This window comes from Fonsecaea monophora, assembly GCF_001642475.1.
Source record: "Fonsecaea monophora strain CBS 269.37 chromosome Unknown Scaff6, whole genome shotgun sequence".
In the NCBI taxonomy this organism is placed as follows: domain Eukaryota; kingdom Fungi; phylum Ascomycota; class Eurotiomycetes; order Chaetothyriales; family Herpotrichiellaceae; genus Fonsecaea; species Fonsecaea monophora.
The window spans coordinates 139,374-167,086 of NW_019173937.1; the positions used below are offsets into that span (position 1 = coordinate 139,374).

The 27,713-nt window shown below is 52.2% G+C and overlaps 10 protein-coding genes across 10 annotated transcripts; 5 read left to right on the forward strand and 5 right to left on the reverse strand.

The window, feature by feature from the left end:
* Positions 1-2,032: 2,032 nt before the first annotated feature.
* Positions 2,033-4,326, forward strand: AYO21_01556 (hypothetical protein; the record flags this gene model as incomplete). The annotated part of the gene is made up of 5 exons (XM_022651538.1): positions 2,033-2,177; positions 2,235-2,441; positions 2,495-2,805; positions 2,860-3,437; positions 3,537-4,326. 5 exons carry the CDS (start codon positions 2,033-2,035, stop codon positions 4,324-4,326), a joined length of 2,031 nt encoding a protein of 676 aa, XP_022516051.1.
* Positions 4,327-4,670: 344 nt separating this feature from the next.
* On the forward strand, positions 4,671-7,968 carry AYO21_01557 (hypothetical protein; the record flags this gene model as incomplete). Its single annotated transcript, XM_022651539.1, has 3 exons — positions 4,671-4,791; positions 4,847-5,797; positions 6,863-7,968. 3 exons carry the CDS (start codon positions 4,671-4,673, stop codon positions 7,966-7,968), a joined length of 2,178 nt encoding a protein of 725 aa, XP_022516052.1.
* Positions 7,969-8,797: 829 nt separating this feature from the next.
* On the reverse strand, positions 8,798-11,227 carry AYO21_01558 (H/ACA ribonucleoprotein complex subunit 1; the record flags this gene model as incomplete). Its single annotated transcript, XM_022651540.1, has 10 exons — positions 8,798-9,169; positions 9,227-9,408; positions 9,459-9,470; positions 9,523-9,560; positions 9,610-9,784; positions 10,576-10,604; positions 10,660-10,805; positions 10,853-10,953; positions 11,004-11,054; positions 11,143-11,227. The coding sequence occupies 10 exons, from the start codon at positions 11,225-11,227 to the stop codon at positions 8,798-8,800; spliced, it is 1,191 nt and encodes a 396-aa protein (XP_022516053.1).
* A 206-nt stretch (positions 11,228-11,433) lies between these two features.
* On the forward strand, positions 11,434-14,018 carry AYO21_01559 (hypothetical protein; the record flags this gene model as incomplete). Its single annotated transcript, XM_022651541.1, has 2 exons — positions 11,434-13,684; positions 13,852-14,018. 2 exons carry the CDS (start codon positions 11,434-11,436, stop codon positions 14,016-14,018), a joined length of 2,418 nt encoding a protein of 805 aa, XP_022516054.1.
* Positions 14,019-14,628: 610 nt separating this feature from the next.
* Positions 14,629-15,798, reverse strand: AYO21_01560 (hypothetical protein; the record flags this gene model as incomplete). The annotated part of the gene is made up of 3 exons (XM_022651542.1): positions 14,629-15,219; positions 15,272-15,715; positions 15,775-15,798. 3 exons carry the CDS (start codon positions 15,796-15,798, stop codon positions 14,629-14,631), a joined length of 1,059 nt encoding a protein of 352 aa, XP_022516055.1.
* Positions 15,799-16,328: 530 nt separating this feature from the next.
* AYO21_01561 (hypothetical protein) lies at positions 16,329-16,786 on the forward strand (the record flags this gene model as incomplete). The annotated part of the gene is made up of 2 exons (XM_022651543.1): positions 16,329-16,346; positions 16,397-16,786. 2 exons carry the CDS (start codon positions 16,329-16,331, stop codon positions 16,784-16,786), a joined length of 408 nt encoding a protein of 135 aa, XP_022516056.1.
* Positions 16,787-17,688: 902 nt separating this feature from the next.
* On the reverse strand, positions 17,689-18,849 carry AYO21_01562 (hypothetical protein; the record flags this gene model as incomplete). The annotated part of the gene is made up of 1 exon (XM_022651544.1): positions 17,689-18,849. One exon carries the CDS (start codon positions 18,847-18,849, stop codon positions 17,689-17,691), a length of 1,161 nt encoding a protein of 386 aa, XP_022516057.1.
* A 540-nt stretch (positions 18,850-19,389) lies between these two features.
* Positions 19,390-21,930, reverse strand: AYO21_01563 (hypothetical protein; the record flags this gene model as incomplete). The annotated part of the gene is made up of 1 exon (XM_022651545.1): positions 19,390-21,930. The coding sequence occupies one exon, from the start codon at positions 21,928-21,930 to the stop codon at positions 19,390-19,392; it is 2,541 nt and encodes an 846-aa protein (XP_022516058.1).
* Positions 21,931-22,986: 1,056 nt separating this feature from the next.
* AYO21_01564 (hypothetical protein) lies at positions 22,987-24,171 on the reverse strand (the record flags this gene model as incomplete). Its single annotated transcript, XM_022651546.1, has 1 exon — positions 22,987-24,171. The coding sequence occupies one exon, from the start codon at positions 24,169-24,171 to the stop codon at positions 22,987-22,989; it is 1,185 nt and encodes a 394-aa protein (XP_022516059.1).
* A 301-nt stretch (positions 24,172-24,472) lies between these two features.
* On the forward strand, positions 24,473-27,608 carry AYO21_01565 (hypothetical protein; the record flags this gene model as incomplete). The annotated part of the gene is made up of 6 exons (XM_022651547.1): positions 24,473-24,508; positions 24,562-25,108; positions 25,154-25,280; positions 25,361-25,399; positions 25,447-27,391; positions 27,450-27,608. The coding sequence occupies 6 exons, from the start codon at positions 24,473-24,475 to the stop codon at positions 27,606-27,608; spliced, it is 2,853 nt and encodes a 950-aa protein (XP_022516060.1).
* Between the last annotated feature and the right edge of the window lie 105 nt (positions 27,609-27,713).

A 27,713-nucleotide genomic window follows, 5' to 3' on the forward strand; every position in this document is an offset into this window, starting at 1 on the left:
CAAAGGAATACAAATTTATTGGATGTGGTCCTCTTGGATACCGGGGCTGGTTCTCCTGCGTTGAGCGAAAGCTGCCTGTCGGGTTAGTGAAGCCCTTTGCATCCATATGCAGGCGTCTTTGAAAGGTCACGACGCCACTGCAGGAATGCCTTTCTCACCCGATCTCACGAGCTCACCCGTCTCATAGTTTATCCTCAAAAGGGAGCGAGCCATCACAAGTCTCCTGCGTGCAGGTCTGAGGTCTGCAATACTTCGCGGTGGGCTCAGCGAGGCTCGACGAGGGCCTAAATGTATTGCCGACTCCATCCGGGGTACAGGGAAATGTCGGGGTGCAGAAGTGTGAGCTCGATTCCTCCAGGTTTTAGGGAGTCATCCGTCTTCTCTGTTGATAGGGTCCCGCAATTCAGGTGAGTCAGGATGGCCCAAGACATGCAGATGCCATCGTGGTAGCCGACGGTAATCTTTCGGATGGTATCGCTGCAGGGGGCTTCAGGCTCTCCGTCTCTATTTGAGCAACGGGGGGTCGAGTGAGATAGATATCCATTGGCCACCTACGCCCGAACGGCTTCGGATGCTCTACAGCATTCCGTGTGCGTGGCTCGCAGGAGGTTGACCAAAAAAGGATGACAACGGGACGGATCGCCCGGTGTCTCTATAACCCAGACTTGATGGCCTCCGGGCAAGATCGGAAAGAGACTGGATGATTGATTGACTCTCTTATCAGAAGGCGTCAAGCAAGTTGTCCTGCTCAATCATCAGCTCGTCTTTGACATTGCGAAAGTTGGGAGCGACGTCCTCTCACTAGTCAAATATGTATCAGCCAGGGAAGCATGCACAGTAACTACCGGCATCCATTCGGCACGTAAAAGTACTCATTCCGCGGATCATAACAAGGATAGTACGGGTTTGAACAAGTCAATTGAAGCCAGGAGAGAGATGGAGAAAGCGCATATGCTTGGGAGGAGGTGATCGCTGGCGCATATAAACGCAACAGCCATTGTCTTGTGACAACACATCGAACAAGATGTCTTTTCCTTTGAGTGGGGGGTACGGGGATTTCCAAGATACGCGTCGAAATACGAGTACGAGACTAGCACGAGGGGTTTTCGAATTGGGGCCCGTCGAGTTTGTCGAGGAGGCGCAGGGAAACCAACAAGCGTGTGGTTGTCGCATGAAGTGGACACGGACATAGAAGTTCAAAGAGATGCTGTATTCGTCACTGAGTATCGCATAAGATAGGACCTTCTTGGTGTACGAGGTACCTGGTGTGCAGTTGTGTTTCGTCGTTGGTGGTGTGGAATCTCGGTGCGGAGAGCAGAAGTGGGCGCAGTTGCGAACCTGTTGCTTTCTCTAGACAAGCACCAATAAGGAACAGTTTAGATTTCGTATCTCATCATGCCTTGCGTCTCGGTCTCGAAGGTCGCTCTCCAAGATCCTTCACAATCGCAGTATCCGTTGGGCATTTCACAGCTTGTCACATAAGCCTTACAGTGTCGGGCTTGTTTTCAGTTCCGTGTTCCAGACGTGGAATCGCTGGTTCTCTTCAGCCACTAGTTCGCCTCCGTCCATCACGAATGATACCTGGAACACTCAATCGTCTTGATCCTTTTACGGCCAATTCCACCACTTACCGGCCACTTGTGCTATCCGATGTCGCCCAACAATCTGGACACCAAACCGAGGCGAGGGCTACGGGTTTCGTGTGACTCGTGCCGACGTATGAAAGTACGTCCCTAGAAGCCCTCTCACCGGATGTATCTACGTGATTGGGCTGTTGCTTGCCTCTTTCATCAGTATCACGACTCACGTGCCTATCTAGATACGATGCGACAGGCAAGGGAACAGCAACTGCTCCAATTGCCGGGCACGAGACATGCCGTGTATCCTCACTCCGGTAGAGAGGCCAAAGACAAAGGTGAAAAGGTAATGAGGAGGATATTTCACCATTGGCGTGGGCATAGCTAACCACAAACTGCATTCCTCGCCGTATAGAGCACAGTTTCTTCACTCCATAGAGTCTCGAATTGAGCGTATGGAAGCACTCCTATCTGGCTTCGCTGAGAAACAATGCACTGTCGAAACCCCCAAAGCAATAGAACCACCAGTTAGCCCACCCGGTCTGGAAAAAGAGCTTGCCAATCTACTTATATCAGAATCTGGCGAACAGAAATTCGTCGGTAAGTACAAAATGTTCCTCTGGTTGGTTCTGAAGGATGTGACTCTTACCATCTTAGGACCCTCCGAATTTTCTCTCTTCTCCCCTCGAGGTCTGGCTTGGATCCAGCGCAAGACTGGATCGAACCGTGTAGCAGCCATCGTACAGAAGTATCAGCAAGTCGGTCCCCTATGGCCCTCACATCGGGTCGGCTATCTGTCGCAGGCCGAACATGCTACTAAGTGCCGCCTCCCGAGCAAAGGGGCGGCTGTACGGCTCGTCAACAGTAAAATCACTCCTGGAAAATGCTTATGGGCTGGTCTAATAACAAGATGACAGACTATTTTACGACTTTCAACTCTATACTTCCTCTATTCGACCAGGAATCATTCTGGATCCAATTTCATCAGCTATATTCAGCCAACCCCCCGGCAAAGGGACCGTGGTATGGCGCAGTCAATGTTGTTCTGTCCATCGGATGCATTACCGCCACAGAACCCATCTGGAGTATCGTCCGCGACTCTGACCCGTCTTACTTCTCTAATGTCATGGACGTATCATGGAAGCTTTTTCAAAACGCCTCGTCGGTCCTGCTAGATATCCTCCTTGGTGCCAACGGCTTGGTGGGTGTGCAGACAGTAATTGGAATGGTATGCATCTCCGTCCCACAATCTTGGCCGTGTTGGTTGTTGATTCTTGTCCAGGCTTTCATCATGCAGGCAGTCCTAAATCCAGAGGGTGCGTTCACCTTGCTAGGAATTGCTGCTCGACTGAGCTATGCTCGTGGTCTGCATCGCTATCTTGAAGGCTTCGGCCTGTCTCAGGCAGAACTTGTGCAACGTCAGAGAGTTTTTTGGATATTGTACATCCTGGAGAAAGATCTGTCGAGCCGGATCGGTAGACCCTCTTGTATCGATGACGACGACATTGGCTTCGGTTTCCCTGGCGAACAGTCGCACGGTACCGATGGCATTACCATATCAAGTGCTGCCTCTGGCGATACGAAGTTCTACCCTTTTCACCATATGTGCGTGCTTGCGCGCATTGAGAGTCAAGTGTACAAAGAACTATATGCGTATTCTGCGCGGCTAAAAACAACGAGCGAGAGACTCGAATCTATCAGCAGGCTGGATGCAGAGCTTCAGGAGTGGAAGGAGAGCTTCCCTGTGGAGATCAGACCGGAACATCCCATCCAATGTGAGTCGGAGAACAGATTTTCGATCGTCGTTCTTCACTTTGGATACTATCACTGCGTGAGAGCTGTCCACCGTGTCAATGCACAGTGAGTTCCCCTCGCTCTTCCCGAAGGTTCTAGTATTAGACCCAGGGCACCCTCGACGGGGCTCTGTCAAAGTCGGCATTTGCTAACAGATATTTGTAGCCATGAATTGTGGTCGTTGGAGGCCGATGAAACTGAGAACACCAATTCGAATCCCGCCACTTTCAGCCCAGATGCTCCAAGCCCTGATGATACAATGAACGTCAAGGTCAATTCCTCCTATGCGCTATGTCTGGCAGCAGCGCGATCGATCCTCCATCTCTCAGTAGTGTATTTGCAGAATTGGAAAGATCCCAGAAACACTCTGATATGGATAAGTCCATACTTTCCCTTCTCAGCATTCTTGACGCTGTTCGCCTTCATGCTGAATGCCCCTCTGGATCCAAAGGTGGCCGCGGATCAAGCTCTTATGGAGGCAACATTGAGCTGCATCGATGGAATGCTACACACAATGGACAGGGAAACCATGACCTTTTTTGCGGATATTGCGGGCGAGCTTCTCACAGTTGCCAAACAGCATGTTGAGAATGCCCGTGCCCGCGTGGCTCAAGAAAAGGGCAAGGGCCCAACAATACCGGAAACCCTCGCTGGGACGCCTTTTGCCGGCTTCGCCCAAAATGACGCTGCTGCTTACACCGCCATGGGAAGTAATATACAATCGTCGGTTCCGACCAGTTCGAATGCGCAACAGGATCCTCTGGGTTCAACCGCCACTAACCTGCAGAGTAGATTCGACTACACTGGTATCGGTTCTGCTATGAATCCGCTGTATCCAACAAATGATGCTTTTGATCCAGGCATGATGAACGATGGCCAATTTTCGATACAACAAAACTTGATGGACGATCCATTCTTCTTCATGGAGGACGCTGGTTGGGACTGGAGCTATTGATCTTGGCCCGTTAACAGCAGTCGTACATATCTGGACTTGCGGACAATACGTATCTTATGACAGGCCGATATGTCTGCCGCCATTGAGAGCGTTCACTTGCCGCTCTTCAACAAGACAAGTCTCCTGGTCATCATAAGCTCCGGGATCGGCTTGACGGCAACCCCGCAAGTCGTCTCCACATATCGACTTGAAGACTCAGCGGTTCCCATACAATAGTGGACGACGGCTTGCCATCCAGACTATAATTTGGTCAAGCAGGCACCGATACCGTAGCATCAGGTCGATAAGCACTCATTGGTGCTCTTCAAAGACTCAAGTTATCACAAATTTCCTGATCACTAGCGATGGGAATCTCGCCCTTTAGAATCGACATTACCAAACAAGAAGTCGAACGACTACAAAGGAAGTTGCAAGACACGAGGATTCCAAAAACACCCATTGTTCCTGGGGCTGGTAGCGACTATGGTCAGTATACATTCGAGAATACCAACCCAATTCTGGGGTTCTGATCTGGAAACAGGTCCTCCGATTGAATGGTTCCAGCGTCTCACCAACAAATGGCGAGACGAGTTTGACTGGTTTTCTATACAAGAACATCTGAACCGACATGACCACTTTCTCGCTGACATTGACGATGAGAATTCCCAGCTGCGAATACATTTTACGCATATCAAGTCGAGAAGAACCGATGCAATCCCTCTTATCTTGGTCCATGGTTGGCCCGGCTCATGGCACGAGTTCGACCGTGTGGTTGACGCCTTTGCCTATCCCGAGAACGTTTCGGACCCGGCATTCCACGTCGTGGTGCCGAGCCTACCTGGATTCTGTTGGTCTTCTGCACCCCCTCGGCGGGGCTGGACGATGCAAGACACGGCGCGGGTCTTCAATAAACTGATGATCCGGCTTGGTTATACGCATTACGTTGTGCAAGCGGGTGATTGGGGATCGTTTGTGGCCCGCGAAATGGGTGTCAAGTTCCCAGAGTGCAAAGCAGTCCATCTAAACTTCTGTCCGGTCGAGCTGGATGACAGTATCACAGACCTTACACCCCGTGAGGTGAAAATCAAACAACGCTGCCAAGATTGGTTGGATAACCATCTCGGGTATGCTGTTTGTATGCGGACCCGTCCACAAACCATTGGTGTCGCGCTGAGTGATAACCCGGTCGGAATACTCGCCTGGGTCGGGGAGAAATATCTGGAGGCGGTGGCTCCCGCAAAGGTTGAGTCTCCAGACCCAATATGGGACCAGGCAATTCTCACCACATGCTCTCTGTATTATTTCACAGACTGTATCATGTCTTCGAGTCTACCATATTTCGAAGGTGTCAAGCATGCAGATTTTGGCAACTTCTTCCTGAAGCAAGAGAATTATATCGGGGTGCCTATGGGATACACCAGCTTCCTCTATGACACAAGGCCAGGGACCGAGAGAAGCGTGAGGAAGACGGGACGACTCGTGTTCTACAATGGTGAGTTTCTGGCACTGAATTCTTCAAAGGACATACTGAGAGTCTCACCACCGTGCAGAGTGCGATGATGGCGGTCATTTCGCTGCATTGGAACGGCCAGACGTTATTCTCGCTGACTGCCGGAGGTTCTTTGGGGAGTGGTACAACGCTTGAAGTAGAGTGCTTATACGAGAAGATTTTCACTACTGGCATTTCTGGACTCAGGTTTCCCTGGAACCATGGGTTTCTCGACATGTTTTTGGTGTGCGAGCTTGTGCTTATCTCAATATCAGCGAGAATGGAAGATTGCTCTGATTGACGAGAGGTTCTGCGGCGTGTATAGGCCAACCAGTATGTCAGAGCCCAAAAATATGCCCGATGGATCTCATCACATCTCCGAACCGGCTAGGTGTCTTGATACTCGGCCTGAGCGGTAGAAGGCTAATGTATTTAGCTATTTCCTTGTTAGATTGACTCGCTAAGATACACGTGCGTCGGTCTGAAGTCCTAGCACGCATATACTGTATTTCCGGATAGTTCATTTACAACGGTATTGCGGCCGGAGAAATGTTAGTGGAAACTTACTAGTTGTTGATAGAAGTGCGCATGGGTGGTGCTGCGGATCCGAACGTATGACGTCAACCTTCAGCCTCGTCAGCACAAGGCTGTCGCGCTTGATAACAAACCAGATTTGGAGATTTGGCATGTTTGTCAATCAGCATCACTTCAACGATCCTCCATACACCGAACTCTCTTGCCTCGCTCAGTCATCGAATCCCGCTTGTGACGAAAGGCAGGGGCGCAATGGAAGTCCGAACCACTCGGTGACGAAGTGAAAAGGATAAATCATGAGGATCTGGACTAAGCTCGGGATTCCGAGCTCGATCAGGACCCGAACAGTCGAGTGTTGCGGACTGTCACCTCGCCCTCTCTCGGTCTTCCCACAGAAGTCTCTCCTTTCAACCTGGACTCTAGGATGTGGGCATCTTACAAGACCACCAGTGCAATATGCTGGTAGACGCCTGACTCATCCCGCCGGACGAGCATCATCAACGCAAAGAATCTCCTCGAACACGGACCTTGTAGACGGCGCGCTGGATGCGTCAGACTCGAGCCTGAACGCCAAGAATGGCAAAATCACCTGTATCTACTTTGACAAATCCGGCCGCTTTAACGCCGAGCACAGGCAACTCACCAAGGCCGAGATTGGAGAGCAGTTCGAACTCCGTCACCGAGACCTCCGGGACATTGACCTCAAATCCGAGGCGGTGACGCGCATCTTGGTCAGGCCAACCACCATCCTGCTGCAATTCTTCCAGCTGTGCATGATCATCCAGGCGGACGAGGCACTCCTGATCTACAATCAGCCGCAAACCAGCGGTGACAGCGACAACGACGACAGTAACGGCGCTGATGACTCCTCCCCGCGGAAAGACGACAGTGAGTTCTACCACGAATTCGAAAAGCGCATGTCGGGCCCGACGATCGAGACGGCCGACGTGCCGGAACTGCCGTACGAGCTGCGCGCCGTAGAGGCGGCGCTGGTGGCGGTGCTCTCGGTGCTGCGACGCGACCTCATCGACGCGCGGCACAAGGCAGAAGAATCGGCGGCGAGCCTGCGACTCGACTCGGGCCTGGCGGCGGTGGGGCTGAACCTGGTCTTCGACCGGACGCGGCGACTGAGCAAGATCGAGCAGAAGGCGCGGCTGGTGCGGGACACGATCCGCGAGGTGCTGGACACGGACGAGGACCTGGCGGGCATGTACCTCTCGGACCGGGTGGCGGGGCGGCCGCACGCGATAGCCGACCACCAGGAGGCCGAGTACATGCTGGAGGCGTACCACAAGGCGGCCGACACGCTGGTCGAGTCTGCGCAGGCGGCCGTCGACGTCCTGCGCAGAAAGGAGAACACGTTCCGCTCGTCACTGGCCGTCCAGCGCAACCAGATCATGTTCCTCGAGGCCCGCATCGCCATCCACACCCTCGGTCTCGCCGCCGGCACCATGGCCGCCGGTCTCTTCGGCATGAACCTCCTCAACTACCTCGAGGACGCGCCCCATGGCTTCTTCTACGTCGCGGGCGCCTGCGTCGTCCTCAGCGCCCTGTTCTCCATGCACGGCATGCGGAGTCTGAGGAGGATCCAGACCCTCAAGGGCATCCAGCGGTCTAGGGCTGGAGGACGTCGGTTTTAGATCCAGCACAGGCAGCACCCCCTCCTTCCTCCTCCTTTTCCTGTTCTTGGGCTGGAGTGGGCTGGGCTGGGCTTTTTAATAGTCCTTCAGGATATTCCTTGGAGTCGGCGGTCATCATTTTTAGACATGGTCAACGAGATTCTACAGTAAACTGTAACCCCATTCTTAGCTTCTTTCTTTCTTTTCCCTCGGGGGTTTCACTCTCCGGTGTCTTTTCTCCCCCCCCCCACCCCCATTCTCTCTTCACGAGACAATAGCGTGGACCGTCTCTTTGTAGACCGTCCGGACCATGCCCCCGTGTCCCAGTGCCCCAGCGGTATATCATATATCCGCAAGACACCGTGTCGGTATTACATTACATTATATAACATACAATCCGTAGAATTTTTCTTTACAAGATGTAATATCAGCGCCACGGCCGGCGTTCATCAAAGTCACCTTGGGCACCTGGCACCTCGTCTCACAGGCCGTACACATATTGGAGAATGAGAATGAGAAATGCCCAAAAGTGATGGGAGTCTGAGTAGACCGGAAAATCGAGATGTTAAGACTGCAGAGGAAATGCAAAATAACTTTGCTGAGGAGAAACCCCTGCCTATTGCATCCTGGCAGCATATGCATGCACCACTGAAAGGACGAAGAAAAGTCATTGATTCCCGTGGATTTCTCACCGAGTTGCTATTCGTAAACCGCAAGTACATGTCATGCCATGCCATTGCCATGTATATTCCACAGACGCTGAAGGTCTTTGCCGTAGAGTCCAACACAGCTCGTAAAGACCCGTAACCTCAAATTTTTCGTTCGTTCTAGAGACAGATCCAATTGCCCGTTACGGTTTGGGAACGTGTAATGTTCTGCTCGTCATGAGAACCCCATTGACGAGAAAGATCACCACCAAGGGGTGAAACTCGAGCGCGGTTCCACTGAAGAAAGTCCCCAAGGGGATATCTCCATGTATCCACCCAGACCAAGCGCAAGCAGTCATCATCGTCAAGCTTATCAAGCAAGCAAACGGTATTGGCGTACCCTCGAAGTACTTTGATTTCCCAGACTTATCCTTCGGTAGCATTGCAACAGTCACATTGAATCGCGCCAGTCTCGTCAGTCCGCAGAGAACGTAGAAGCTCAGGAAGAGCTGATCGACGTTTGTACGAAATCCCATGGCGAACCCAGCGGCAGCGGTAGCGACGCCAAATGTGACCTAGAGAACACGCTGTCAGGATCATGCCAGCAGACCAACATATATTTTCGAGCATACCAAATCTGCAAGCGAGTCCAACTCTTGACCCATCAGGGATGACTTCTCTCTCCACCGCGCCACCTTACCATCCAGAAAGTCGAAGAATAGTCCAAAGGGCATTAAGCCGAAGGCGAGCCATAGATTTGTGAGATCGCTTGGGTCTGCGAGACAATAACGCATCGAGGAGAGAATTGACATGACTGTGCAACGGGTCAGCAGCGAGGGCAATGCCCCATGTTGAGAGACGCACATCCACAGAAACCTGGTTGAGTATGAGCATGTGTGTCCTATTTCAGGGCGTATGTGAGACTCACCATTCATTTCAGTGATCAGATCGGCGAGATGAAGCGCCCTGCCCAATTGTGAGTCTTTGCCGCGGCCGGAAGCGATACTGCACGTACCTGACCAGACTAAAATGTCCTGTGTCTTGAGATAACAGCATTGCTTGCTTCGACTGAGCATTATCCTTGGGCTGCGCAGGACTTTGTTTCTCGACGCCATTGGTGGACCCCACTCGCCGTGACATGGCTTTCGTGCTTGGGTGTAAGAAGATGAAAAAGTTGAGGATTCGGAGGTCTAGGGTTAGAGAAGAGGGTGTTCGAGGAAAAGAGTAAGGTAATACCACGGCATAGGACAGGACAGGCAGGGGAAATAAAAGCTCGATCAACGCGACGGACTTGGACTTTTGAAGAACCAAGGCACAGCCGCAGTCAAGTCACTGATCAGCAAACTTCAGGCTGTGCGGCTTGTGTCGTCATTATGCAGCGCGTGTGGCTTCCGTCACTGGGAAAATCAAACAGAAGGGAAAAAGGGCCCATCACGTGCCAGGAACACAGAAGCCAATGCTGAGAATTCGAGACCCTCTAACTCGCTCCATTTGAGCAGACCGGGAGTCTCTACTGGAGAGGTTCCCCTTGATTCAAACATAAGAAATCATCAGCCCATGTTTTACTGGTGACCGTTGCTAGCCTTCCCAAGTTCCCAGATCATCTCTGGCCACCACTTTTTAGAACGGGTATCCTTCCCAACGCCGGTACTATGCGAAACAGAGGCAGCCACGTTTGACAGGTCAAAGACAGGTCAGGCTGTCCTTTAGAACCTGCCACGGCCTCTGGAAGAGAAGCCACCTCCCCTCGAAAAGCCACGTCCTCCTGGTGCTCCTCCACGACCCCCGCCTCTGGGACCTCCTCGACCACCTCCACCGAACGAGCCTCTGCCTCTGGGTGCTCCCCGTCCAGGTGCACCCCGGCCTCTAAACGCTCCTCTTCCTCTCATTCCTCCTTGTGCACCCGCCGGCTTCCTGACCTTTGCTGCACCTGCTCAAAGTGTAAGCAACATGTATGCTGAAAGAATCATGCGAGACTCACCTGGTGGCGGTTTGGGTTTGGGCAAGAACCTGTTCGTCACTTCTTAGCAAGCTGCACATCTCCCATGTTTGTTTCAAAACGTACTTCTCTAGTGGTAGCAACTTGTCCCCTCCAATGTAAAATTTGTCACCCTTCTTGAACGACGTAGCTTGAATACCTTCTTGCGGCTTGATTGTGAAGTAGACTTGGTTGATGGGTCCCAGGATCTCATCCACTTTTCCTATGGTAGTCTGTGCCGGTCAGAGTAGTCCAGACGAGCCAGAGAGAATCTCTCTACCTTGTTCTCGAGGTATATTGGGGCGTTGAAAAAGGGTATCTTTGCGTTGACGGACTCGCAGACCATCTCACCCTCGGTGGCGTGGATGAAGGTGCCCATTTCTACCACAAAATTAGTCACAAGCAAGTCGCAAACACACTCAGGGCCTTACCAAAGACTTGTGCAGGCGGGCCAAAGCTCTGTTGTTGGAATCCACCTCGCCCTGCTCACCACCGTCGGTCAGTCACATTTCTCCGCCGCAGCAAAAAAGTGCGCGCAATTTCGAGTTTCGGGGCAAGAGATAATTTTACCTCCACCTCTTCCACCAAACGATCCTCTTCCTCTATCACCACCTCTGAAGCCGCCACGTCCTCGCGCATCACCTCGGAAGGCCATTGTTGTTGTGGACAGTGGGAGTTGTGGCAGGCTGTCCTTGAATCTTTGGGGAAAATTAATTTTGCTGCATCTGCATCTCCATGTTTAGAGCCGTGGTCGGCCGGCACGTGACTGACACCTCATTTTTACGGACGGCCACCACTTGCCATACCCACTTGAGCGGCATAATATTCAATCCGCATACATCTCCACTCAGGTCTTTCGCTATGAGCCACCAGAAGAAAGCGAGTCTCAATCCCCACGATCTTTGGGGGGTCTTGAAAGGAGACGGTGTGACTCAAACCCGCTCCGCTGCCACTGACTCATCGACCCCTGAGGCCAAAACATCAAAGAGACCGGTGAGCCCAACTTCGAGCAAGAAACTCCCCAACAGACCCAAAGAAATGTCTACTCAAGCAGCCGCCCCTGAGGCGCACCAAGCGCCCAAGTCTCTACCCGATTTCATCCTAGAAAGAAACCAGCTCTTCGACCAGCTGAAGAAGCAGCGTGACGAAGAACTCTCCAGCAGGGATAAACCAACAATTCAAGTCACCCTTGTTCCTGCTCCTGGCCAAGAAACCTCCGTTGAGGGCAAGGCATGGGAAACCACGCCTGGTCACCTGCTGAAGAATCTGCCCAAAGACCGCGCTGGGCAAGTCGTGGTGGCCAAGGTCGATGGCGAATTGTGGGATCTAGACAGGCCATTGGAAAAGGACAGCAAAGTGTCATATCTCACGTTCGACGACCCCGAAGGCCGTGATGTCTTTTGGCACTCTTCAGCCCATGTGCTTGGCGAATGTGCTGAGCACGAGTACGGCTGTCGCCTCTCTCACGGTCCTCCCACCGCTATGGGTTTCTTCTACGACATGGCTCTCGAGCCTGGCAAGGCCGTCCGTGAAGCCGAGTGGCCCTCCCTAGAGAACCGTGCGAAGAGATTTGCAAAGGACAAACAAGCCTTTGAACGCCTCGAAGTCTCCAAGGATAATCTCCGCAAAATGTTTGGCTACAGCAAATACAAGATGCACTACATTGAGAAGTTTGTGCCAGACGGGGAGTCATCCACCGTGTATCGCAATGGCACGTTGGTAGATTTGTGCCAGGGCCCGCATATCCAGAACACGCGCAAAATCGAGTCCTTCAAGATCATGAAGAACAGCTCTGCATATTTCCTGGGCGACCAGAACAATGACTCCCTTCAGCGCATTCACGGCGTCGCTTTCCCCACGAAACAACAACTCAAAGACTGGGAACATTTCCTCGAGGAGGCCAAGAAACGTGATCACCAGGTCATCGGCCAACAGCAGAAACTCTTCATGTTCAGTCGAATGTCTCCTGGTTCACCGTTCTTGCTTCCCCATGGAACTCGCATCTTCAATGCTCTCCAACAAATGCTCCGCGACCAATACTGGGAACGCGGATATCAGGAGGTTCAGTCCCCCAATATGTACGATGTGGATTTGTGGAAAATCTCGGGCCACTGGCAACATTACCAAGACGACATGTTCCGCGTGATAGTGAAGGAAGATTCTGCCGACCCTATGCCGCTGAGCGACAAAAAGCCAGACGGCAAGACCCCTCTCGCAGAAATCAAGGATAAAGACAAGGGTGTCTTCGCTCTGAAACCCATGAACTGTCCAGGCCACTGCGTCATGTTCCGCGACGAAGAGCGCTCCTACCGCGAGCTACCTTGGCGAGTGGCGGACTTTGGTGTGCTTCATCGCAACGAGGCCTCTGGCGCTCTCTCTGGCCTCACCCGAGTGCGCAAGTTTCAGCAAGACGACACGCACATCTTCTGCACCAACGAACAAGTGCAATCCGAGATCGAGGCCCTGTTCGACTTCATGTCTCATGTCTACGGTTTGTTCGGGTTTCCGTTCAAGCTGAAATTCTCTACGCGACCTGAGGGATACATGGGCACGCTGGAAGACTGGGACGCAGCCGAAGCTCGCTTGAAGCAAGCCTTGGTCAACTTCCGAGGGGACGACTGGGAGATGAACGAGGGTGATGGTGCCTTTTACGGCCCCAAGATTGATGTCACGATTTCCGATGCGCTGGGCCGAGAGTTCCAGTGTGCGACCATCCAGCTGGATTTCCAGGGCCCCCAGAACTTCAAGCTCGAATACCGCACCGGCGAGTCTGGGGATGTTGTCGCCCAGCAATCCGAGGAACACCGCGAGCGCGATCCCAAAGCACCAGCTCCGGGCATGGCGCGTCCAGTGATGATCCATCGTGCCATCATCGGCTCTTTTGAGCGCTTCATCGCCATTCTCTGTGAACACTTTGCGGGTAAATGGCCGTTCTGGCTCTCTCCCCGCCAGATCCTCGTTATCCCCGTCATGAAGTCCGCCGAGGATTACGTGCGCGAGATCCAGGGAATTTTCCACAAGGCGCGTATGTACGTGGATATTGATGTCAGCGGAAACACGTTGCAAAAGAAGATCAGGACGGGCCAGTTGGCGCAGTATAACTTCATCTTTGGTACGTATCTCTCTCTCTTTTCCTGTCTATCCCTTCTTTCCAAAAGCAAAACAGGGAAACTCCGAGTGATGGGTATGGGAGAGAAATCTCCTTGCCCCCATCTTACTTTTTTTGGCTTTTGATCATCTCCCAATCGTGGTTCACCCTGCTAACTTTGGCTTGTTTAGTCGTCGGCGCGAAAGAAAAGGAGACTCGCACCGTGAACATTCGAAACAGAGACGACCCGTCCACGCAAAAGATGGGCGAACTGATTCCGCTGGAAAAGGCGCTGGAGCGATTGACGCAGCTGCGCGACGAGAGGAAGCTGGAGAATAAGATTGACATGAGCCACTAAATCCCTCGCGCCCTGCCATCCACACTGAGTGTCTCCGTCAAGCCAGCCAGCTTGCCAGCCAGCAAGCTAAATAGATGACCCGGACAAAGTTGGACGCTGAAGAGATAGAAAGCAAAAGATCAATATCAGAGCAACGCAGATTGGCGCATGAATGTGTCTGGTCTTTCTTGAAATGTTTTTGTTATCTGAACACGTCGCAACTTTGTTTGAGCCCTGATGCCCGGAACCGTGGCAGTGGAAATCAATTCATGGAGGATGAAAAAGAGATAGAATGTCACGGTGGAAGGTCAGCCAGCACGCATAGCATGCAGTCAGATACTCAACAGACATGGCGGGGGAAGAAAACCACTGGGTATATTCTTGTTCCTGTCCTGCACGAAAGAGAGCATCAGAGCAGCATCGCCGATAAAGACAGACTCATGCCGAATTGACCTCCACTTTGCCCCGTCTCTTAGTAAACATTCCCATTCTCGAGTCGACTGATGTCCGTTTGATTTGACAAGCATGCATTTTATATTTACACACGAGACACATCCAGAGGGCCGGTCGTCCAACAATAAGACAGAGCCACAAACCTTCTCGTAAAAACAAGTGATTCTAGGATAAAGACTCAAGCTGTCTGCTCTGGAGTTTCGCCCTCCGCCACGACGGGGACAGGCAGTCCTCGACTGGGACTCTGCAAAACGAGGGCCTCGTGTCTTCTTGCCCGCAAAAAGTCTGACACGGCCCGGATCAAAATAAACCAACCAATAATCATGAGAATGTAGGAAATCCAATCTGCGCTGGTGAAACCGCCCATGTTGCTAGACCCTCCCGGAGACTGATCTCCGCCCCCATTCACAGTATTGGGGTCGAAGCTGTGACTGTTCGGATCAGGCGGGCTGGAGTTAGAAAACTGCCCTGGATTTCCGGTGTCGGTCGGACTATCACTGGAACCGCTCATATAGAAACCGTATTGTACAAGCGTCAGTCCGAGGCCGGCGCGACTACCATGCTTGGCTGCGTGAGTGGTATGAAGAAGGTAAGTGAGTAGGAAGCCGACGAGTTGGAAAGACATAGAAATCATGCCGTTCCACACAAACGAGAAAACGGATCCAACAGGCAGGCCATCGACATAGACCTCATCTGAGGACATCCCAGGTGCGAGGATTGTGGTCTCCCAGTAAGGGGGAGTCGCATCAGCAGCGGCTTGTTCATATGTCTAATAGAAGTCAGCGAAATCATGCGGAGCGGTTTTGCGCAAAGATACATACAGGAGGCTTTTCTTCGAGCTGCTCGCCACGTTCAGGCTTTGCGGACAAATTTGCAAAAACTCCATCGGTGGCTCTCATGGACGCAGGCATAGGTCTGAAGGCAGGGAGTTCCGTCACTCTTCGTTCATAGGTACGCGCCGGCCGGGTCTCGGGAACAGCGGTTGAGGAGGGGGATGCATCTTGTCTGGAGAGTCCAGTGTCGGCTCTCATCAATCGTTGTCTGTCGTCGCCGTCATTCTCGGCATCAGAAGCCTCACCATCGTCAAAGGTGTCTTCCAAATGATCTTGATCGGCGTGAGTAGATAACGGATCCTGGGCCAATAGGCGCCTGGAGGTGGGTGAGGAGGCTCTAGATCGGAATGACGGTGGTGGTGAGGATGGAATAGGACCAGCAGTGTCTGGAGAGATAGGAGAATCGACATCGTCGTCGTCGTGCGTGTTTAGCTGTGGAGTGTTAGTGATGAAACTGGCCGACCAGGCCGCAATGGTAGAGAATAACATACTGCTTCATATCGTTGAGGGGCCATTTCAGGCCAGGCAACCTCGTAGGTTTATCCCCAGTGCGCTCAAGCAACCAACCAAAGATAGTTCGAAACTGCAAATAAATGAGGAAAGTCGGATGGTGTATATAGGGTGACTTGAGGGAAATAAGGAAATAACGACGACTCTGTGATGGACGAGGTGAGGGAAGGAATGATGTGGAAGTGGAAGGACAAAGACCCGAGGGCTGAGGGCGGTGTTTGAGATGCTTACAGTTGACGAATCCAGAGGGTTAGAGCGCAGGCGCAGGCGCAGGGTCATGGGGGAATAATACGGACCACTGGCACTGCGGCCTTGGCCCTTGTTATTATTGTGGCCAGACACTGGATCGACCATCATCCGCCACCACCATCCCCATTTGCGGCATGGTCCTTGATTATTCCACCTCTACTCGGTACAAGTAGAGTCGTCATCAAAATTATTGCTAACGATCCAGTCAAGCCTGTCAAGGTCTCTGGTTCCGCAGCTCTGAGTGCTCGGGACTTGTTGATTTACAATCCAATCCCAACTCTTTAACATGGCAGCTAATCAATCGGTACGTCCCTCTGAGAGAATCTCAAGTCAATCTTGCTCATACATGTTCAGGTAGCTCTAAAGCACTGGGCGCGCATCATCAAGCAATGGCCACTCGACCGTGTCCGCCCGTCTCATGTCCATTTCCAACGGGTCATGCAGTCCCGTCTACAAAAGCTCCAGTCAGGTGCGCCGGCTGCGGTTTCATCCAAGTCCAACGATGCCCTTGTGACGCCTGTCGAGCCTTTCAATGAGCAAAAGGAATTGCGACAAGTAAACGCTCTATACTCGCTACTTGAAAATCGATACGCGAATGAGTATCCTATACCGCAGGCAGTCCGTCATCCCAAGACCAATGCTTCCCACTACGATGATTTGGTCAGAGAGCTGGATGAAGCACCGGCAAGATCATGGTTCACGTCCTTCTGGAACCGTCTCAAAGGGTCTGTGCGTCTGAGATAACAAAGGTTCTGGTGGACGGATGCCCTCGACTTCCACGTCTCCTAGATGAACAGACCCATCACACCCACCAGTTGCTTTGAAGGGAGCTTATATGTTCGAGTCGACATGTCCTGGAAGAGCTAGGTATCTGGATTTTTCCCGAGTGACTGGGTTGAAGCTGTACGGTTAATTTATAGCCAACCTCGACTTTGTTCTGGACCCGACCCCAATCCAGCCGGCAGCAGCATCGAACGAGAGTTACACAAACTATCGAGCCGTGTCCACTTAATGTTGTCGCCTCAATCTTGATCGAGGATGCGTGGTATCACCATGTTGCGGGGAGGCCAATGCATGACCTGATAGAACCGATCCCACTGATGAGGCCTAAAGGGCAGGGCGAATTCACCTCAGGGGTGAGAGGGAGAAATTGAACGGCCCTTCCATGAGGACCAGTTCTGATAGCCACCCGTCACCTTGACTTAGTCTCAACTGGATATATCTCACTATCAAGGGTCAAATGGTTCAAAACAGGATACTTGCAGACATGGTGATTGTTGAGTTCATCGGCCACTCCCAGTGTTGGGTCAGATGAGTCTGGCTGGTTTAGCCAGCACGCTGAGGGAACAACAAGGTTATTGGTATGCTCGGCGGAGAAAGGACTGTCCTACGTTCAATGATGATTCGGCTGGTGAGTCGATTCTTCGTGAAATATACACCTAATGTGTTTGACTGGTGCGGCAAGGCCTCGGGGCGCAATGGGACAGATATAAAGTCGAGCAGTGAAACATCATGGTGGCGTTACTCGGATATATGCTGTCCATAGTCCAACCCTGTTTGCCTTGGGCGCACTATCAGTCCACAGGTTCAATGGACAAAATGACATTCTATACATGTGTTTCAAACAACGAGTCCGTTTCTATGTTTTATATTTTACTGCCCAGCCTCCCTGCGCCTTCCCCCATCTCCATTACGGCGACGCCCTCATCCTCCAGCGTCTCTGTCACGAATCTCACCATGTGCGGCACCATGCTCGGGGGCACATCATGCCCCACGCCCTCGAAAACGATGTCTTCGATGACGAACCCGCTGCCCTCGAACCACCCTCCCTTGCCGCTGACGGCCTTGAGCCAGTCTATGAACGGCTTCGAGTGCGCGTAGGGGACCAATTTGTCCGCGCCGCCCGAGAGGTTCAGGAGACGTTTGTTCCCGAAACACCGCGTCATGACGGGGAGTAGGATCGCGCGCTCCTCCTCGGTCACCTCCGTGTGCAGCTTCTCCTGGTCCCGGCGCCAGTTCAGCCCGGGTAGCGACCACAGCAGGCCCGCCGGGTCGGACTTTTTCACCGCCTCGACCAGGCTGGGCGGGAAGTCGGTCGAGCCCAGAAAGTCCCGGCCTGGCGGGTCGGTGGACGTGTACGACTTGCGCCGCGACAGGCGCGCCCGGTCGGTCATGACGCGCGTGTAGTCCGGGCAGCCGATGGTGATGACGGCGGCAGACACGCGCGGGTCGTGCATGAGGACGTGCCACGCCGCGTGGCCGCCGAGGCTGACGCCCAAGACGAGGTTCTGCACGATCCTGCGCGGGTCGCTGGCCCCGCCGAAGATGTACCCCGGCAGGTAATCCAGCAGGAGCGACGTGTCGACCGCCGTGCCGGCGAAGCAGCTGAACATGTCCAGAGCGTGGTGTTCGTTCCCGGACCGCCAAGCCTCATTGGCGATCGCAGACACCAGACGCGAGCCGTGGTTCCGCTGGTCGAACGTCACGGCGATGAGGCCCTTCGTTTTCCTCTTCATCGTCCCGCTCCGTGGCTTGGCCTGGGCCTGGTGCTTGTTCCACTCCGAGATGATGTGCGCCGCAAACGGCGCCATGCACGCCTGCGTCTGCAGACGGGGGTGCAACAGCCAGAGGACCGCAATGTCGGTGGTGCCCGAGGGGACCTCATCCAATCCGAAGACCGTCACCAAAATCCCTGCTATATGGTGTGTACTTGACGATACCGGCTCGGGGTGTGGAATTGATTTGGCAGTGGATCCGCTATTCGCTGTGGGAGGAACCCCGTAGGTCGAAGCCACAGGGTTGGACATTTTCTGCAGGTTGTGGCAGAGAGGATAGGGGGAGACAGAGTGGAAGATTGTAGGAAAGTAAATAATATGAGTGTCGAAGGAACGAATTGCTGTTACTACGAGGTACAAGCACGTCCCATGTGCCGCGGTCTCGGCGATTTTGTCGAGACATGCGGGGACAATTTTTCGGGAATTTCCCGATTAGCGAGAATCGCACAATCGCCGCCACAGCCTCGTGTCTACGGGATCGTCAAGTACTTGGTAAAACACATCATCATCTATTCTCTGCGTTTCAGCATTGTGGAGTCGATATCTATGTAAAAGGTTCTTTGCCGATCTGACCCTCGCACATAGTAATTGGTTCCTCGAACTCCTCCGCTGTATTGGTTACAAAGGATAGAAGCATTCACTGAAGTCTAACCACCCTTGTTGACCCGACAGACTACAATCACAACGTTCGAAATGAAAGCTCTTTGCCATAACTCAAATCTAATCTTGCATCGGACAATTTGAAACTTGGTTAGTGTCAACAGAAGCCCTGATCTGTCATCTGTTTATCTGTCATCTGTTGTACCTTGCGAGGGTCTCCATGATATTTTGTACGTTCTGTTGAGATTGTGGGCCAGCAGCATAAGCCGGTGCACCAGGTCCATAACCTTGTGGCTGTGGCTGCTGCTGATGATGATGCGGAGGACCGTGTGGCGACGGGAATGGTGCTCCTCCATGGCCCTGCTGTTGGCGGGTGACATTGCTTAAAAGGCCCACCAGGTCAGGGGTCGGTTTGCCATTTGGCACAACGTTCTCTGGCTGCCCGTCACCCGGCTGTCGTAGATTCGCTAGCAGTTGCTGCAGATTTGGCGCAGCTGAAGCTGAAGTCGGAGTCACTGGTGTCTGTGCCGGGTTATGATAGTGGGTGTTCTGGCCGTATTGAAAGTGGTTGTGCTGTTGCGGCGGTGGCGGCGGCGGTTGTTGCTGCTGGTGGTGATGTTGAGGGAAAGGTGCTGGTGGGTATTGTGTCGGCGGAGGAGGATAGCCATATTGAGAATACCCCTGTGGCTGATAGGACTGGGGGCTTTGTTGCACACTTCCCCGTTCCTTTTGTCGGGCATGAAGCACAATATCTGCGGCAACAGGGACATCAAGATCAATATATTCATTAAAGTTGACATTCGACGTCCCTTGACTCCGATCAAAGACCTGTAAGGGTATCTTGCTGTTGTACTGGTTGGCTTGCGTCAGTTTCACCACAGCCTGCACACCTTCGATGATCTGCCTCTTCACAATTGCGTTCAGAGGCAGTCTAGGACTTAGCCATATCGTTGAAGCACGTAAACCCTTGTTGCGGAAACCTTGTTCGATCCAGTTCATGAAGCTTGGAGCCACCGAAGGCTCCAGGATGAGCAGTTGCACGTCCGGCACATCTCGTGGATCTCTGCGAGGTAAGGGGAGGGTGGCTTCCTCATCGTATCCTGCCGAAGGTGGATTTGAGAAGCTGGGAGTAAAGGGGGAATTCGGTCTCCCACCACTTCCATAGCGGGGACTTTGAACAGGTTGCCGGTAGTCATCTCTGGATCGATAGGCTCTAGGCGAGGGGCTCCGTCGGTACTCCTCGCGTCTACCTCTCTCGTCTCGAAAATCACTATAGTTAGGGCGTCCAAATCGATCCGTCTGACGCGAGGTACCACGATCTGGTGATCGAGATCGGCGTCTTTTGTTTCCTTGCTGGCCTTGCTGGCTTCGTGTATTCTTCTGCGGCTTCGATATCTCAAGATGAATCTTCCTTCCTCTAATTTCGACCCCTTGTTCCGCTTGAAGCGCTGCTTGACACGACGAGGCCTCAAGATATTGCACGAAGCCATAGGCCTGTTTAATGGAGATCTGGGCAAGTTTCCCGTGTTTGTGGAAAATGTGGAAAATATCACGTTTGGTGACCTTTTCACTGGGCAGATTACCAACAAAGAGACGTGAACCGTGGGGGAATTTGTCCCATATTCCTTCTGTCACATACCTCCGTTCATCTTCAAGGAAAGAATCATAAAGCGCCTGTGTGCTGGGGGTCCACGGGCGTTCATTCGCATCAAAGGCTCGTCCTTGTTCCGGTGCCTGGAGAGACTGGGCAGGAGAGGTAGGATCCGTGCTTGTGGGTGATGCTTGAATGCCAGAATACGCCCAGGTGCCCGGGGCTTGCATAGGCACGGCTTGAGGCTGAAACTGCACAGGCGCCAGGGCAGCTTGTTCGGTGCCATTGGTATTGGCGTGATCCGCACTCACTTGTTGATATTGGCCCAGTTGATCGTTGTTGGAGTTAGGAAATGGGACAACAGTGGGAGAATCCGACGATTGAACTTGGGTTGGTGGCTTAGGGGGTAAACCTGGAATAGGGAGCAATGATTGGGTTCCTTGGTTGGCAAGCGAAGCGGCAGTAGTTGGGGCAGAGACAGATTCTGCAGCAGGAGCAGTAGAAGCAGATTTAGAAATGGTATCCAGAAGTGACTGATAGTCTACTCCACCTTCATGCGCTTGGAAACCCGGCCTCACGGCGAGATCTGTCCCAGGCGCGCCCTCTCCATTTGCTTGTGCATTATCGCTGGTATCTGGATTGGCAGAGAGATCAGTGGCCGACGAAGTATCATTGCTCGGTTGAGTAGGACCTTGGATTTGGCTGGCAGAACCTAGAGGCGGATTGGCATGGGCTTCAGATGACTGTGGATACGCAGAAGCGTTTGCAAGGGCTGTGAAGAGATTGGATTCGATGCCGACATCATTCTGGACCATGTGTCCGTTTGTGGAGGAGAGCTGGGCAGCCTCGTCCAGACGGGTGTTTTCCTCTTCGGCGCCTCTTAGAAAGTTTTGGACCACGTCTTGCTCTTCCGTGGTTTGATTCGGTTCATTCTCATTCATAGCGCGAGCAGAGTCTGAGTAAGGAGAAAAAGTTTGGTTATGAGGGATATTATAGGTCTCGGTGTCATTGAAGACCGGATCCATCTGGTTCAGCAGTACCGGGATTGTTGAAGGTTCAGGAATATGGACCGGACGAGGAGATTCGGGCGTCTGAGATCTACCAAAGCGTTGGGCCTCTGGGGGAGGGTCTGCATCAGTCATTTTGAGGCTGCGAGGGCGGTGCAAGTCATGTTCAGGGCAAGGTGAAGGAGAAGGCTGCCTGATCAGGCTGTTGACGCGGGGAAAGGCTGAAGAAAAGTTGGACAGGTCAAGAGCAGTCCGGCGACATCAGCGCATCAAAAGGAGACAAGAAGGAATAGGAAATGAAGACTGAGCTTGAGGATGATGGTAGATTTAGCGATCAAAGGCCTGTCAAAAGTGACGCGAAGTTGCTCTTGAACGACTTGGAAAAAGCAGCGCGCAATTAGCAGGAGTCGCAAGTCGCAAGACAACAGAAGAGATGCAGTTGCCCTATTTCCGTTCCGATTTGCCAACTAGCCCAGGCATGGTTAGCGTTCTCGGGTAACTTGCCATGACAAGGGAATTTGTGAACTTGGGCCGTGACGTGAAGCCGACAATGCTCTCTGTGGCAATTTGCGCGTCAGGAATAACATGCTTGGTTCGTGGCTGACGAGAACTGTCTCTAAGTCGCTGGAATTTTGGAGATCCTACTCCGCCAAGTCTGGGAGCCTAGAATCTGACTACACGGCGGCAAGGGAGTGGTACAGCAAACTCAACACATTACAGTCTTTGCGCGACATCGGAGAGGTGACTTATGCCAGATCCAGCGGTCCTGGTGGTCAGAATGTGAACAAGTACGGTCAACTTCAATTATTAGACGCTGATAGGTTCTGACTTGGTGGCTATAGAGTCAACTCAAAGGCACAGTTGCGTGTCCCTATCGATCATCTCCTTCCTCTAATCCCTGTTGTTCTGCATCGAGGTATCTTGTCCTCCCGGTATTATGCTGAGAAGTCGTCGAGCTTGGTCATCCAGGCCGATGAGAGTCGAAAGGCTCAAGCAAACAAGGATGCCTGCTTCCGGAAGCTCAACGAATTAATATTGGATGTGTACAATGCTGCCGTTCCTGGTGAGACGACAGAGGCACAGAAGGAAAAGGTCAAAAAGTTCCAAAAGGCAGAAAATGAAGCTAGACTGAAGAGGAAGAAAATACAATCCAGCAAGAAGCAGTCAAGATCAAAGGGAGATCTGGATTAACTAAGTCGATGCAGGTCCACCCAAGGACTTGATAACAGATTCTGCCACAACCCTAATCGCCGGATCCAAATCTGGTGTTTGCAAGAGCTTCTCGAGCGATGATTTGGCCCAGCCGACCAACTCAGGGGTTTCGGAACCACTCCGAGCCTCCTTCAGTCGTGCGAGCATGTCCCTGAGAGCAGAGGGGAAGTCGGGAGAATCGTATGGTATCGAAACAAGTGGTAGCTGTATATGGCACGCCTGGGTGCACCAACTCTGTGGATATTCTCTTGACAAGAATGCCGCCACATGGTCCGCAACCTTACGACAAGCCGGGATGCCGTCATAATCGAGAAGCATTTGGCAAAAGTCCAAGCCGAATCTGGGATCACGGAAGTGATCGATAGCAGCGTCGAATATCGCAATCGGAATGGCACCACTCAGCGCAGGTGTCGATTCCAGTCTTTGAAGCGCAGAGTGGTCAGCGTTGTCACTCTCACTGTTTGGGGATATGTCCAAAGCTGTCAGTCTTGGCAAGCGAAGAAGATTCTCATCTGTATCACTCTGCTCTATTTGTCCTGGTCGATCGGGCTTTCCGGTGGTGATGCCCAGGACTTCTCGACGGAGATGAATTTTTGCGATGTAAGACATTTCCAGCCGGGCATACTCCAACCACATTGCTTTCGATCCTCTGCAAAACCGCAGACCGCGTTGCATGTAGCTCCTCGCTTCCGTAATATCACCGTTATCTTCCATCGCATATTGCGCGGCGTGAATCCATAGGTCGGACTTTGTAGGATGTAACCGAAGGATCTGAGTCAACATCTCCTGCAACTTTTTGTAGGCCCTCTGCTTTCTCGCAAAGTCTATTGCCTCCATCCAAAGACCAATGTCACCGGGATGCTTGCGAGTTCCGCGATCAAAGACGAAGAAGATGCGACGCTTGCCATTGTGTGTGGTGGACTTGACTCCCAATCTCTTCACTCTCTTGCGCCTCAATGCGTCAACGTTTATCTCGAATTCAGCATAGCGAGCGAAGTCCGCGGGCGTGGATCCTCGGGCGTTGATCTTGTGCTCGAAGTCGGAGCGTTTGCGGGCAATGCTGGTAATCTCTTCGGCGCTGAAGATGCCTTTACGTTCGTATTCTTTCAACTCTGGTATTGACTGCTCGAGGAAGAATCGGGCCTTGTCGCTTGCAGCAGCCATAATATTGCTCTTGTACGTATTTCTGGTGGATTTTGCAGAACCAAATAACGGTGGAGGACTGATGTTGCGGAACTTTTTTTCTGGCCAGGAATAAGTTGACCCGCAGTTTTCCCGCTTGGTTACTTGGGCTGCGGATAATAATCAGGGGGTGCGAAGGTGACTGAACCTTCGTCTATCCCCCATGCGCAGTGTGTAGCATTAACTTCTTGAAGCTTTCATACGCCTTCTTGTCACTCTTTCATTCTCTTCTTTTTTTCTCCAGATGCAGCTGGCAGTCTTTTAATCCCGCTAATACACCAAAATGGCGCCCAGGAAGGACGGGGACGTGGTGTTCTCTGTAAGCACCTAAACACAGCTGTTCTCCTTTTCGAGGTAACTGACGGTTCGCAGTTCAACGGCAAATGGGTGTCATGGACGCATACAGTTGTCGCATACGCAGCCTTTCTCGGAGCATTGATTGTTGGTGTTTCCCTCCATTACCACAAAATTGTCCAGAACGAACACTATGGATACCCCGATGAATGGTTTCCTTCCGTTTCGGCCACCATTGGTGATCGATATCCTGAGCGATCGGTCTTTATGGTCTTCATTGCCATTACTTCCGGACCCCGATTTGTCCTTGTTGCCTTGTGGTACTTTCTGACGAGGAAACCGAACTCGAATCTGCCGGCGATAATTGCATCCACGGGGCTGCTAAGAACATTGACATGTGGAGGATGGACATACGTGACATCTACGGACGACCATGACTGGCATGATATTTTCATGATTTCATACCTGGTTTTTACGCTGCCGTGGACATTGGGATGCCTTGCTTTGAGTCCGCCCAATCCGAAGGCTGTCAAATACCGCAAAATTTTGGCGAGCTTGTTCTTTGGTACTCTTGTACCCTTGATCTACTTCTTTATCCAGCATAAAATCCATAAAGTCGCTGGCGGTGAGTCTCTCAGGCACTTTCTAGGGCATTAGCTGATTTGTCAAGCTTACACCATCTACGCTTTCTTCGAATGGTCTCTGATCTTGTTCGATGTGGCTTTTGATGCTGTCACGGCACTTGACTATGAAACCTTTGAATTCGTGATCAAAGATGTCAAGGGCTCCACCAGAGGGTACGTGCAGTTGCTCCCAAAATACGTAAATGTACGGACAAGTCGAAGTTTGGCTTGGTGATTTACTGACAGTGCTCTAGTGATACGAAACTATTGAAGGATGCTCTGAAAGACAAGGAGTGAGTTCAACTATATTAATTCTGCTGGCTCTGCTAATAGACCCCAGCCGCGCAAACCCTCTTATTCAGACTTCCACCTTTGATGGACCGTACTATTGGCCGGCAATGCTCGATGCGACTGCCGATATTCTCCACGGATTTTTCTTCTGGTCTATCCTCACATCCCTCGGCGTTCTGATATGGTACTTCCCGCTATGGCATATGGGAATCTCTGGTTACGAAGTCATGGTCATGGTTCCTGCTTCTCCTTTGATTCTTGCCGTCCCTTTTGTTCGCTCTCTTGCGATCAAGCACCTTCGTTGGCTTCATATGTCTTCCCTAGTCGGACTCGTGGCTTGGTTGGTGAAGGATCCGGCATACCGTTTGTTCACTGTTGGACTTGCTGTCCTGTTGGGCTCCATGGCCTGGTCAGCAGAATGGTACGCAGAACGCAGAAATTCGGCTCGGCTTCAAAGGAGAATTTTGGCGTGGTGCATTGGATTGGTGCTGTCGAGCATTGCGAAGTTCGCAAATCATACGAACAACCCTGTCTGGCCGGTACTGCACTCCGGGATCGGCGGCTGGAACAAGACTGGTCTGGTCATAGCCCTGGCGGCTGTTTGGCGATCCACCCGATCAGATACGTCCAGTGGAGGAGACTATGTTCCTCCAGGTGTGAAGAAAGGGTCAAGTGTTTTGGCTGCGCTTGGTCTGGGTGGCCTCTTTTTTACCATGCATTCTTTGCTCTCAGACTCTAGCACTATGATTCTCTGGGTCTGGGAGGGCTACCCTGTGCGAGGTCCATTGGCTGTTCCCCACGGTGCGGTCACGATTGCCGTGATGAGCCTTGGGTTGTTCCTAGGAGCTGCCCTCCCCGGGTTTTTTGGGTCGTGGACAGCCTACGGGTTGGGGGCTGTTGGCGCAGCCTTACTAACATATTACAGCGAGTGGACCGGCTACTACGGCGGTCTGATGCTTGCTTTCTACACGATGGGAGTCGCTCCGGTGCTTATCTCTTCTGCGGCTCAACACAGCCCGGCGTCTACATTTGGCTTGGGCTACTTTGTGTACAACATCATGGTTCTCTTCCACGTCTGGGTTGTGGCATATGCATTTGTCCCTGGAGGACCTCTAGTCCGAGAACATACAGACTGGGTGATGATCACTACAATGCTCTTGATCGGAGCGGGTGTGTTTTCTGCTTTGACCACCAATTCGAGCTATCAGCCGAAGAGCAAGTCGAGTCCTCGCGGAAGGAAGCAAACCAGCTACTACCTTCATGTTCTGCTTGCTTTACAGCTGTTGACGGTCTCGATTGCATATTTGCGTTTCCCAACATATGATTACACACCCTACCATCCCGACGAGAAGCTTATCACCGCCGGAATCTGGACCATCCACTTTTCACTGGACAACGACGACTGGTCATCTGAGCGGAGGATGCGCGATGCCATCAAGGAATTGGAACTAGATGTGGTCGGATTGCTGGAGTCTGATTTACAACGGATTATCATGGGCAACCGCGATACCACACAATATCTTGCCGAGGACTTGGGCATGTACGTGGACTATGGTCCGGGACCTAACAAGCATACGTGGGGTTCAGCACTCCTATCCAAGTTCCCCATTCTCAACTCAACTCACCATTTGCTCCCTTCACCAGTCGGTGAGCTGGCGCCAGCCATCGAAGCTACCCTGGATGTCTACGGAACACAAGTTGACGTTTTTGTTTTCCACTCCGGACAAGAGGAAGATCCCGAAGACCGACGTCTTCAGTCGGAGTATTTGTCCCAGCGGATGGGGGCGACATCACGACCCGCAATCTTGCTCAGTTACCTCGTGGTCAAGCCGGGAGAAGGCAACTACAACACCTATGTGAGTGAAGTTAGTGGAATGCACGACATTGATGCCCGTGATTGGGACCGGTGGTGCGAGTATATTTTGTACAAGGACATCAAGCGTGTTGGCTATGCCCGGGTCAGCAGGGGAACCATCACAGACACCGAGATCCAGGTGAGCGCACATTGAGACACTGCTTTACTTTCGACTGGACATGACTGACGCAATGCAGGTTGGCAAATTTGTGGTTGGCGAGCCGGTTTCATATACAGACGAGAGGATTCCAGAAGAACAAGTCCCGCCCGGGCGAAGGTTTCCAGCATTGTTCCGTGGCGAGGGTGTTCGTGGACATCGATACCACGTCTTCGATGAACCATGGTATTATGCCTAAGGAGGATTTATGTGCTGGGGATAATCCAGTTGTACTGTAGCGTGCATGATAGGCCCGGAGCCTAATATGATGCGACCACAAACACGCCGCCTTGTTCCGCTGTAA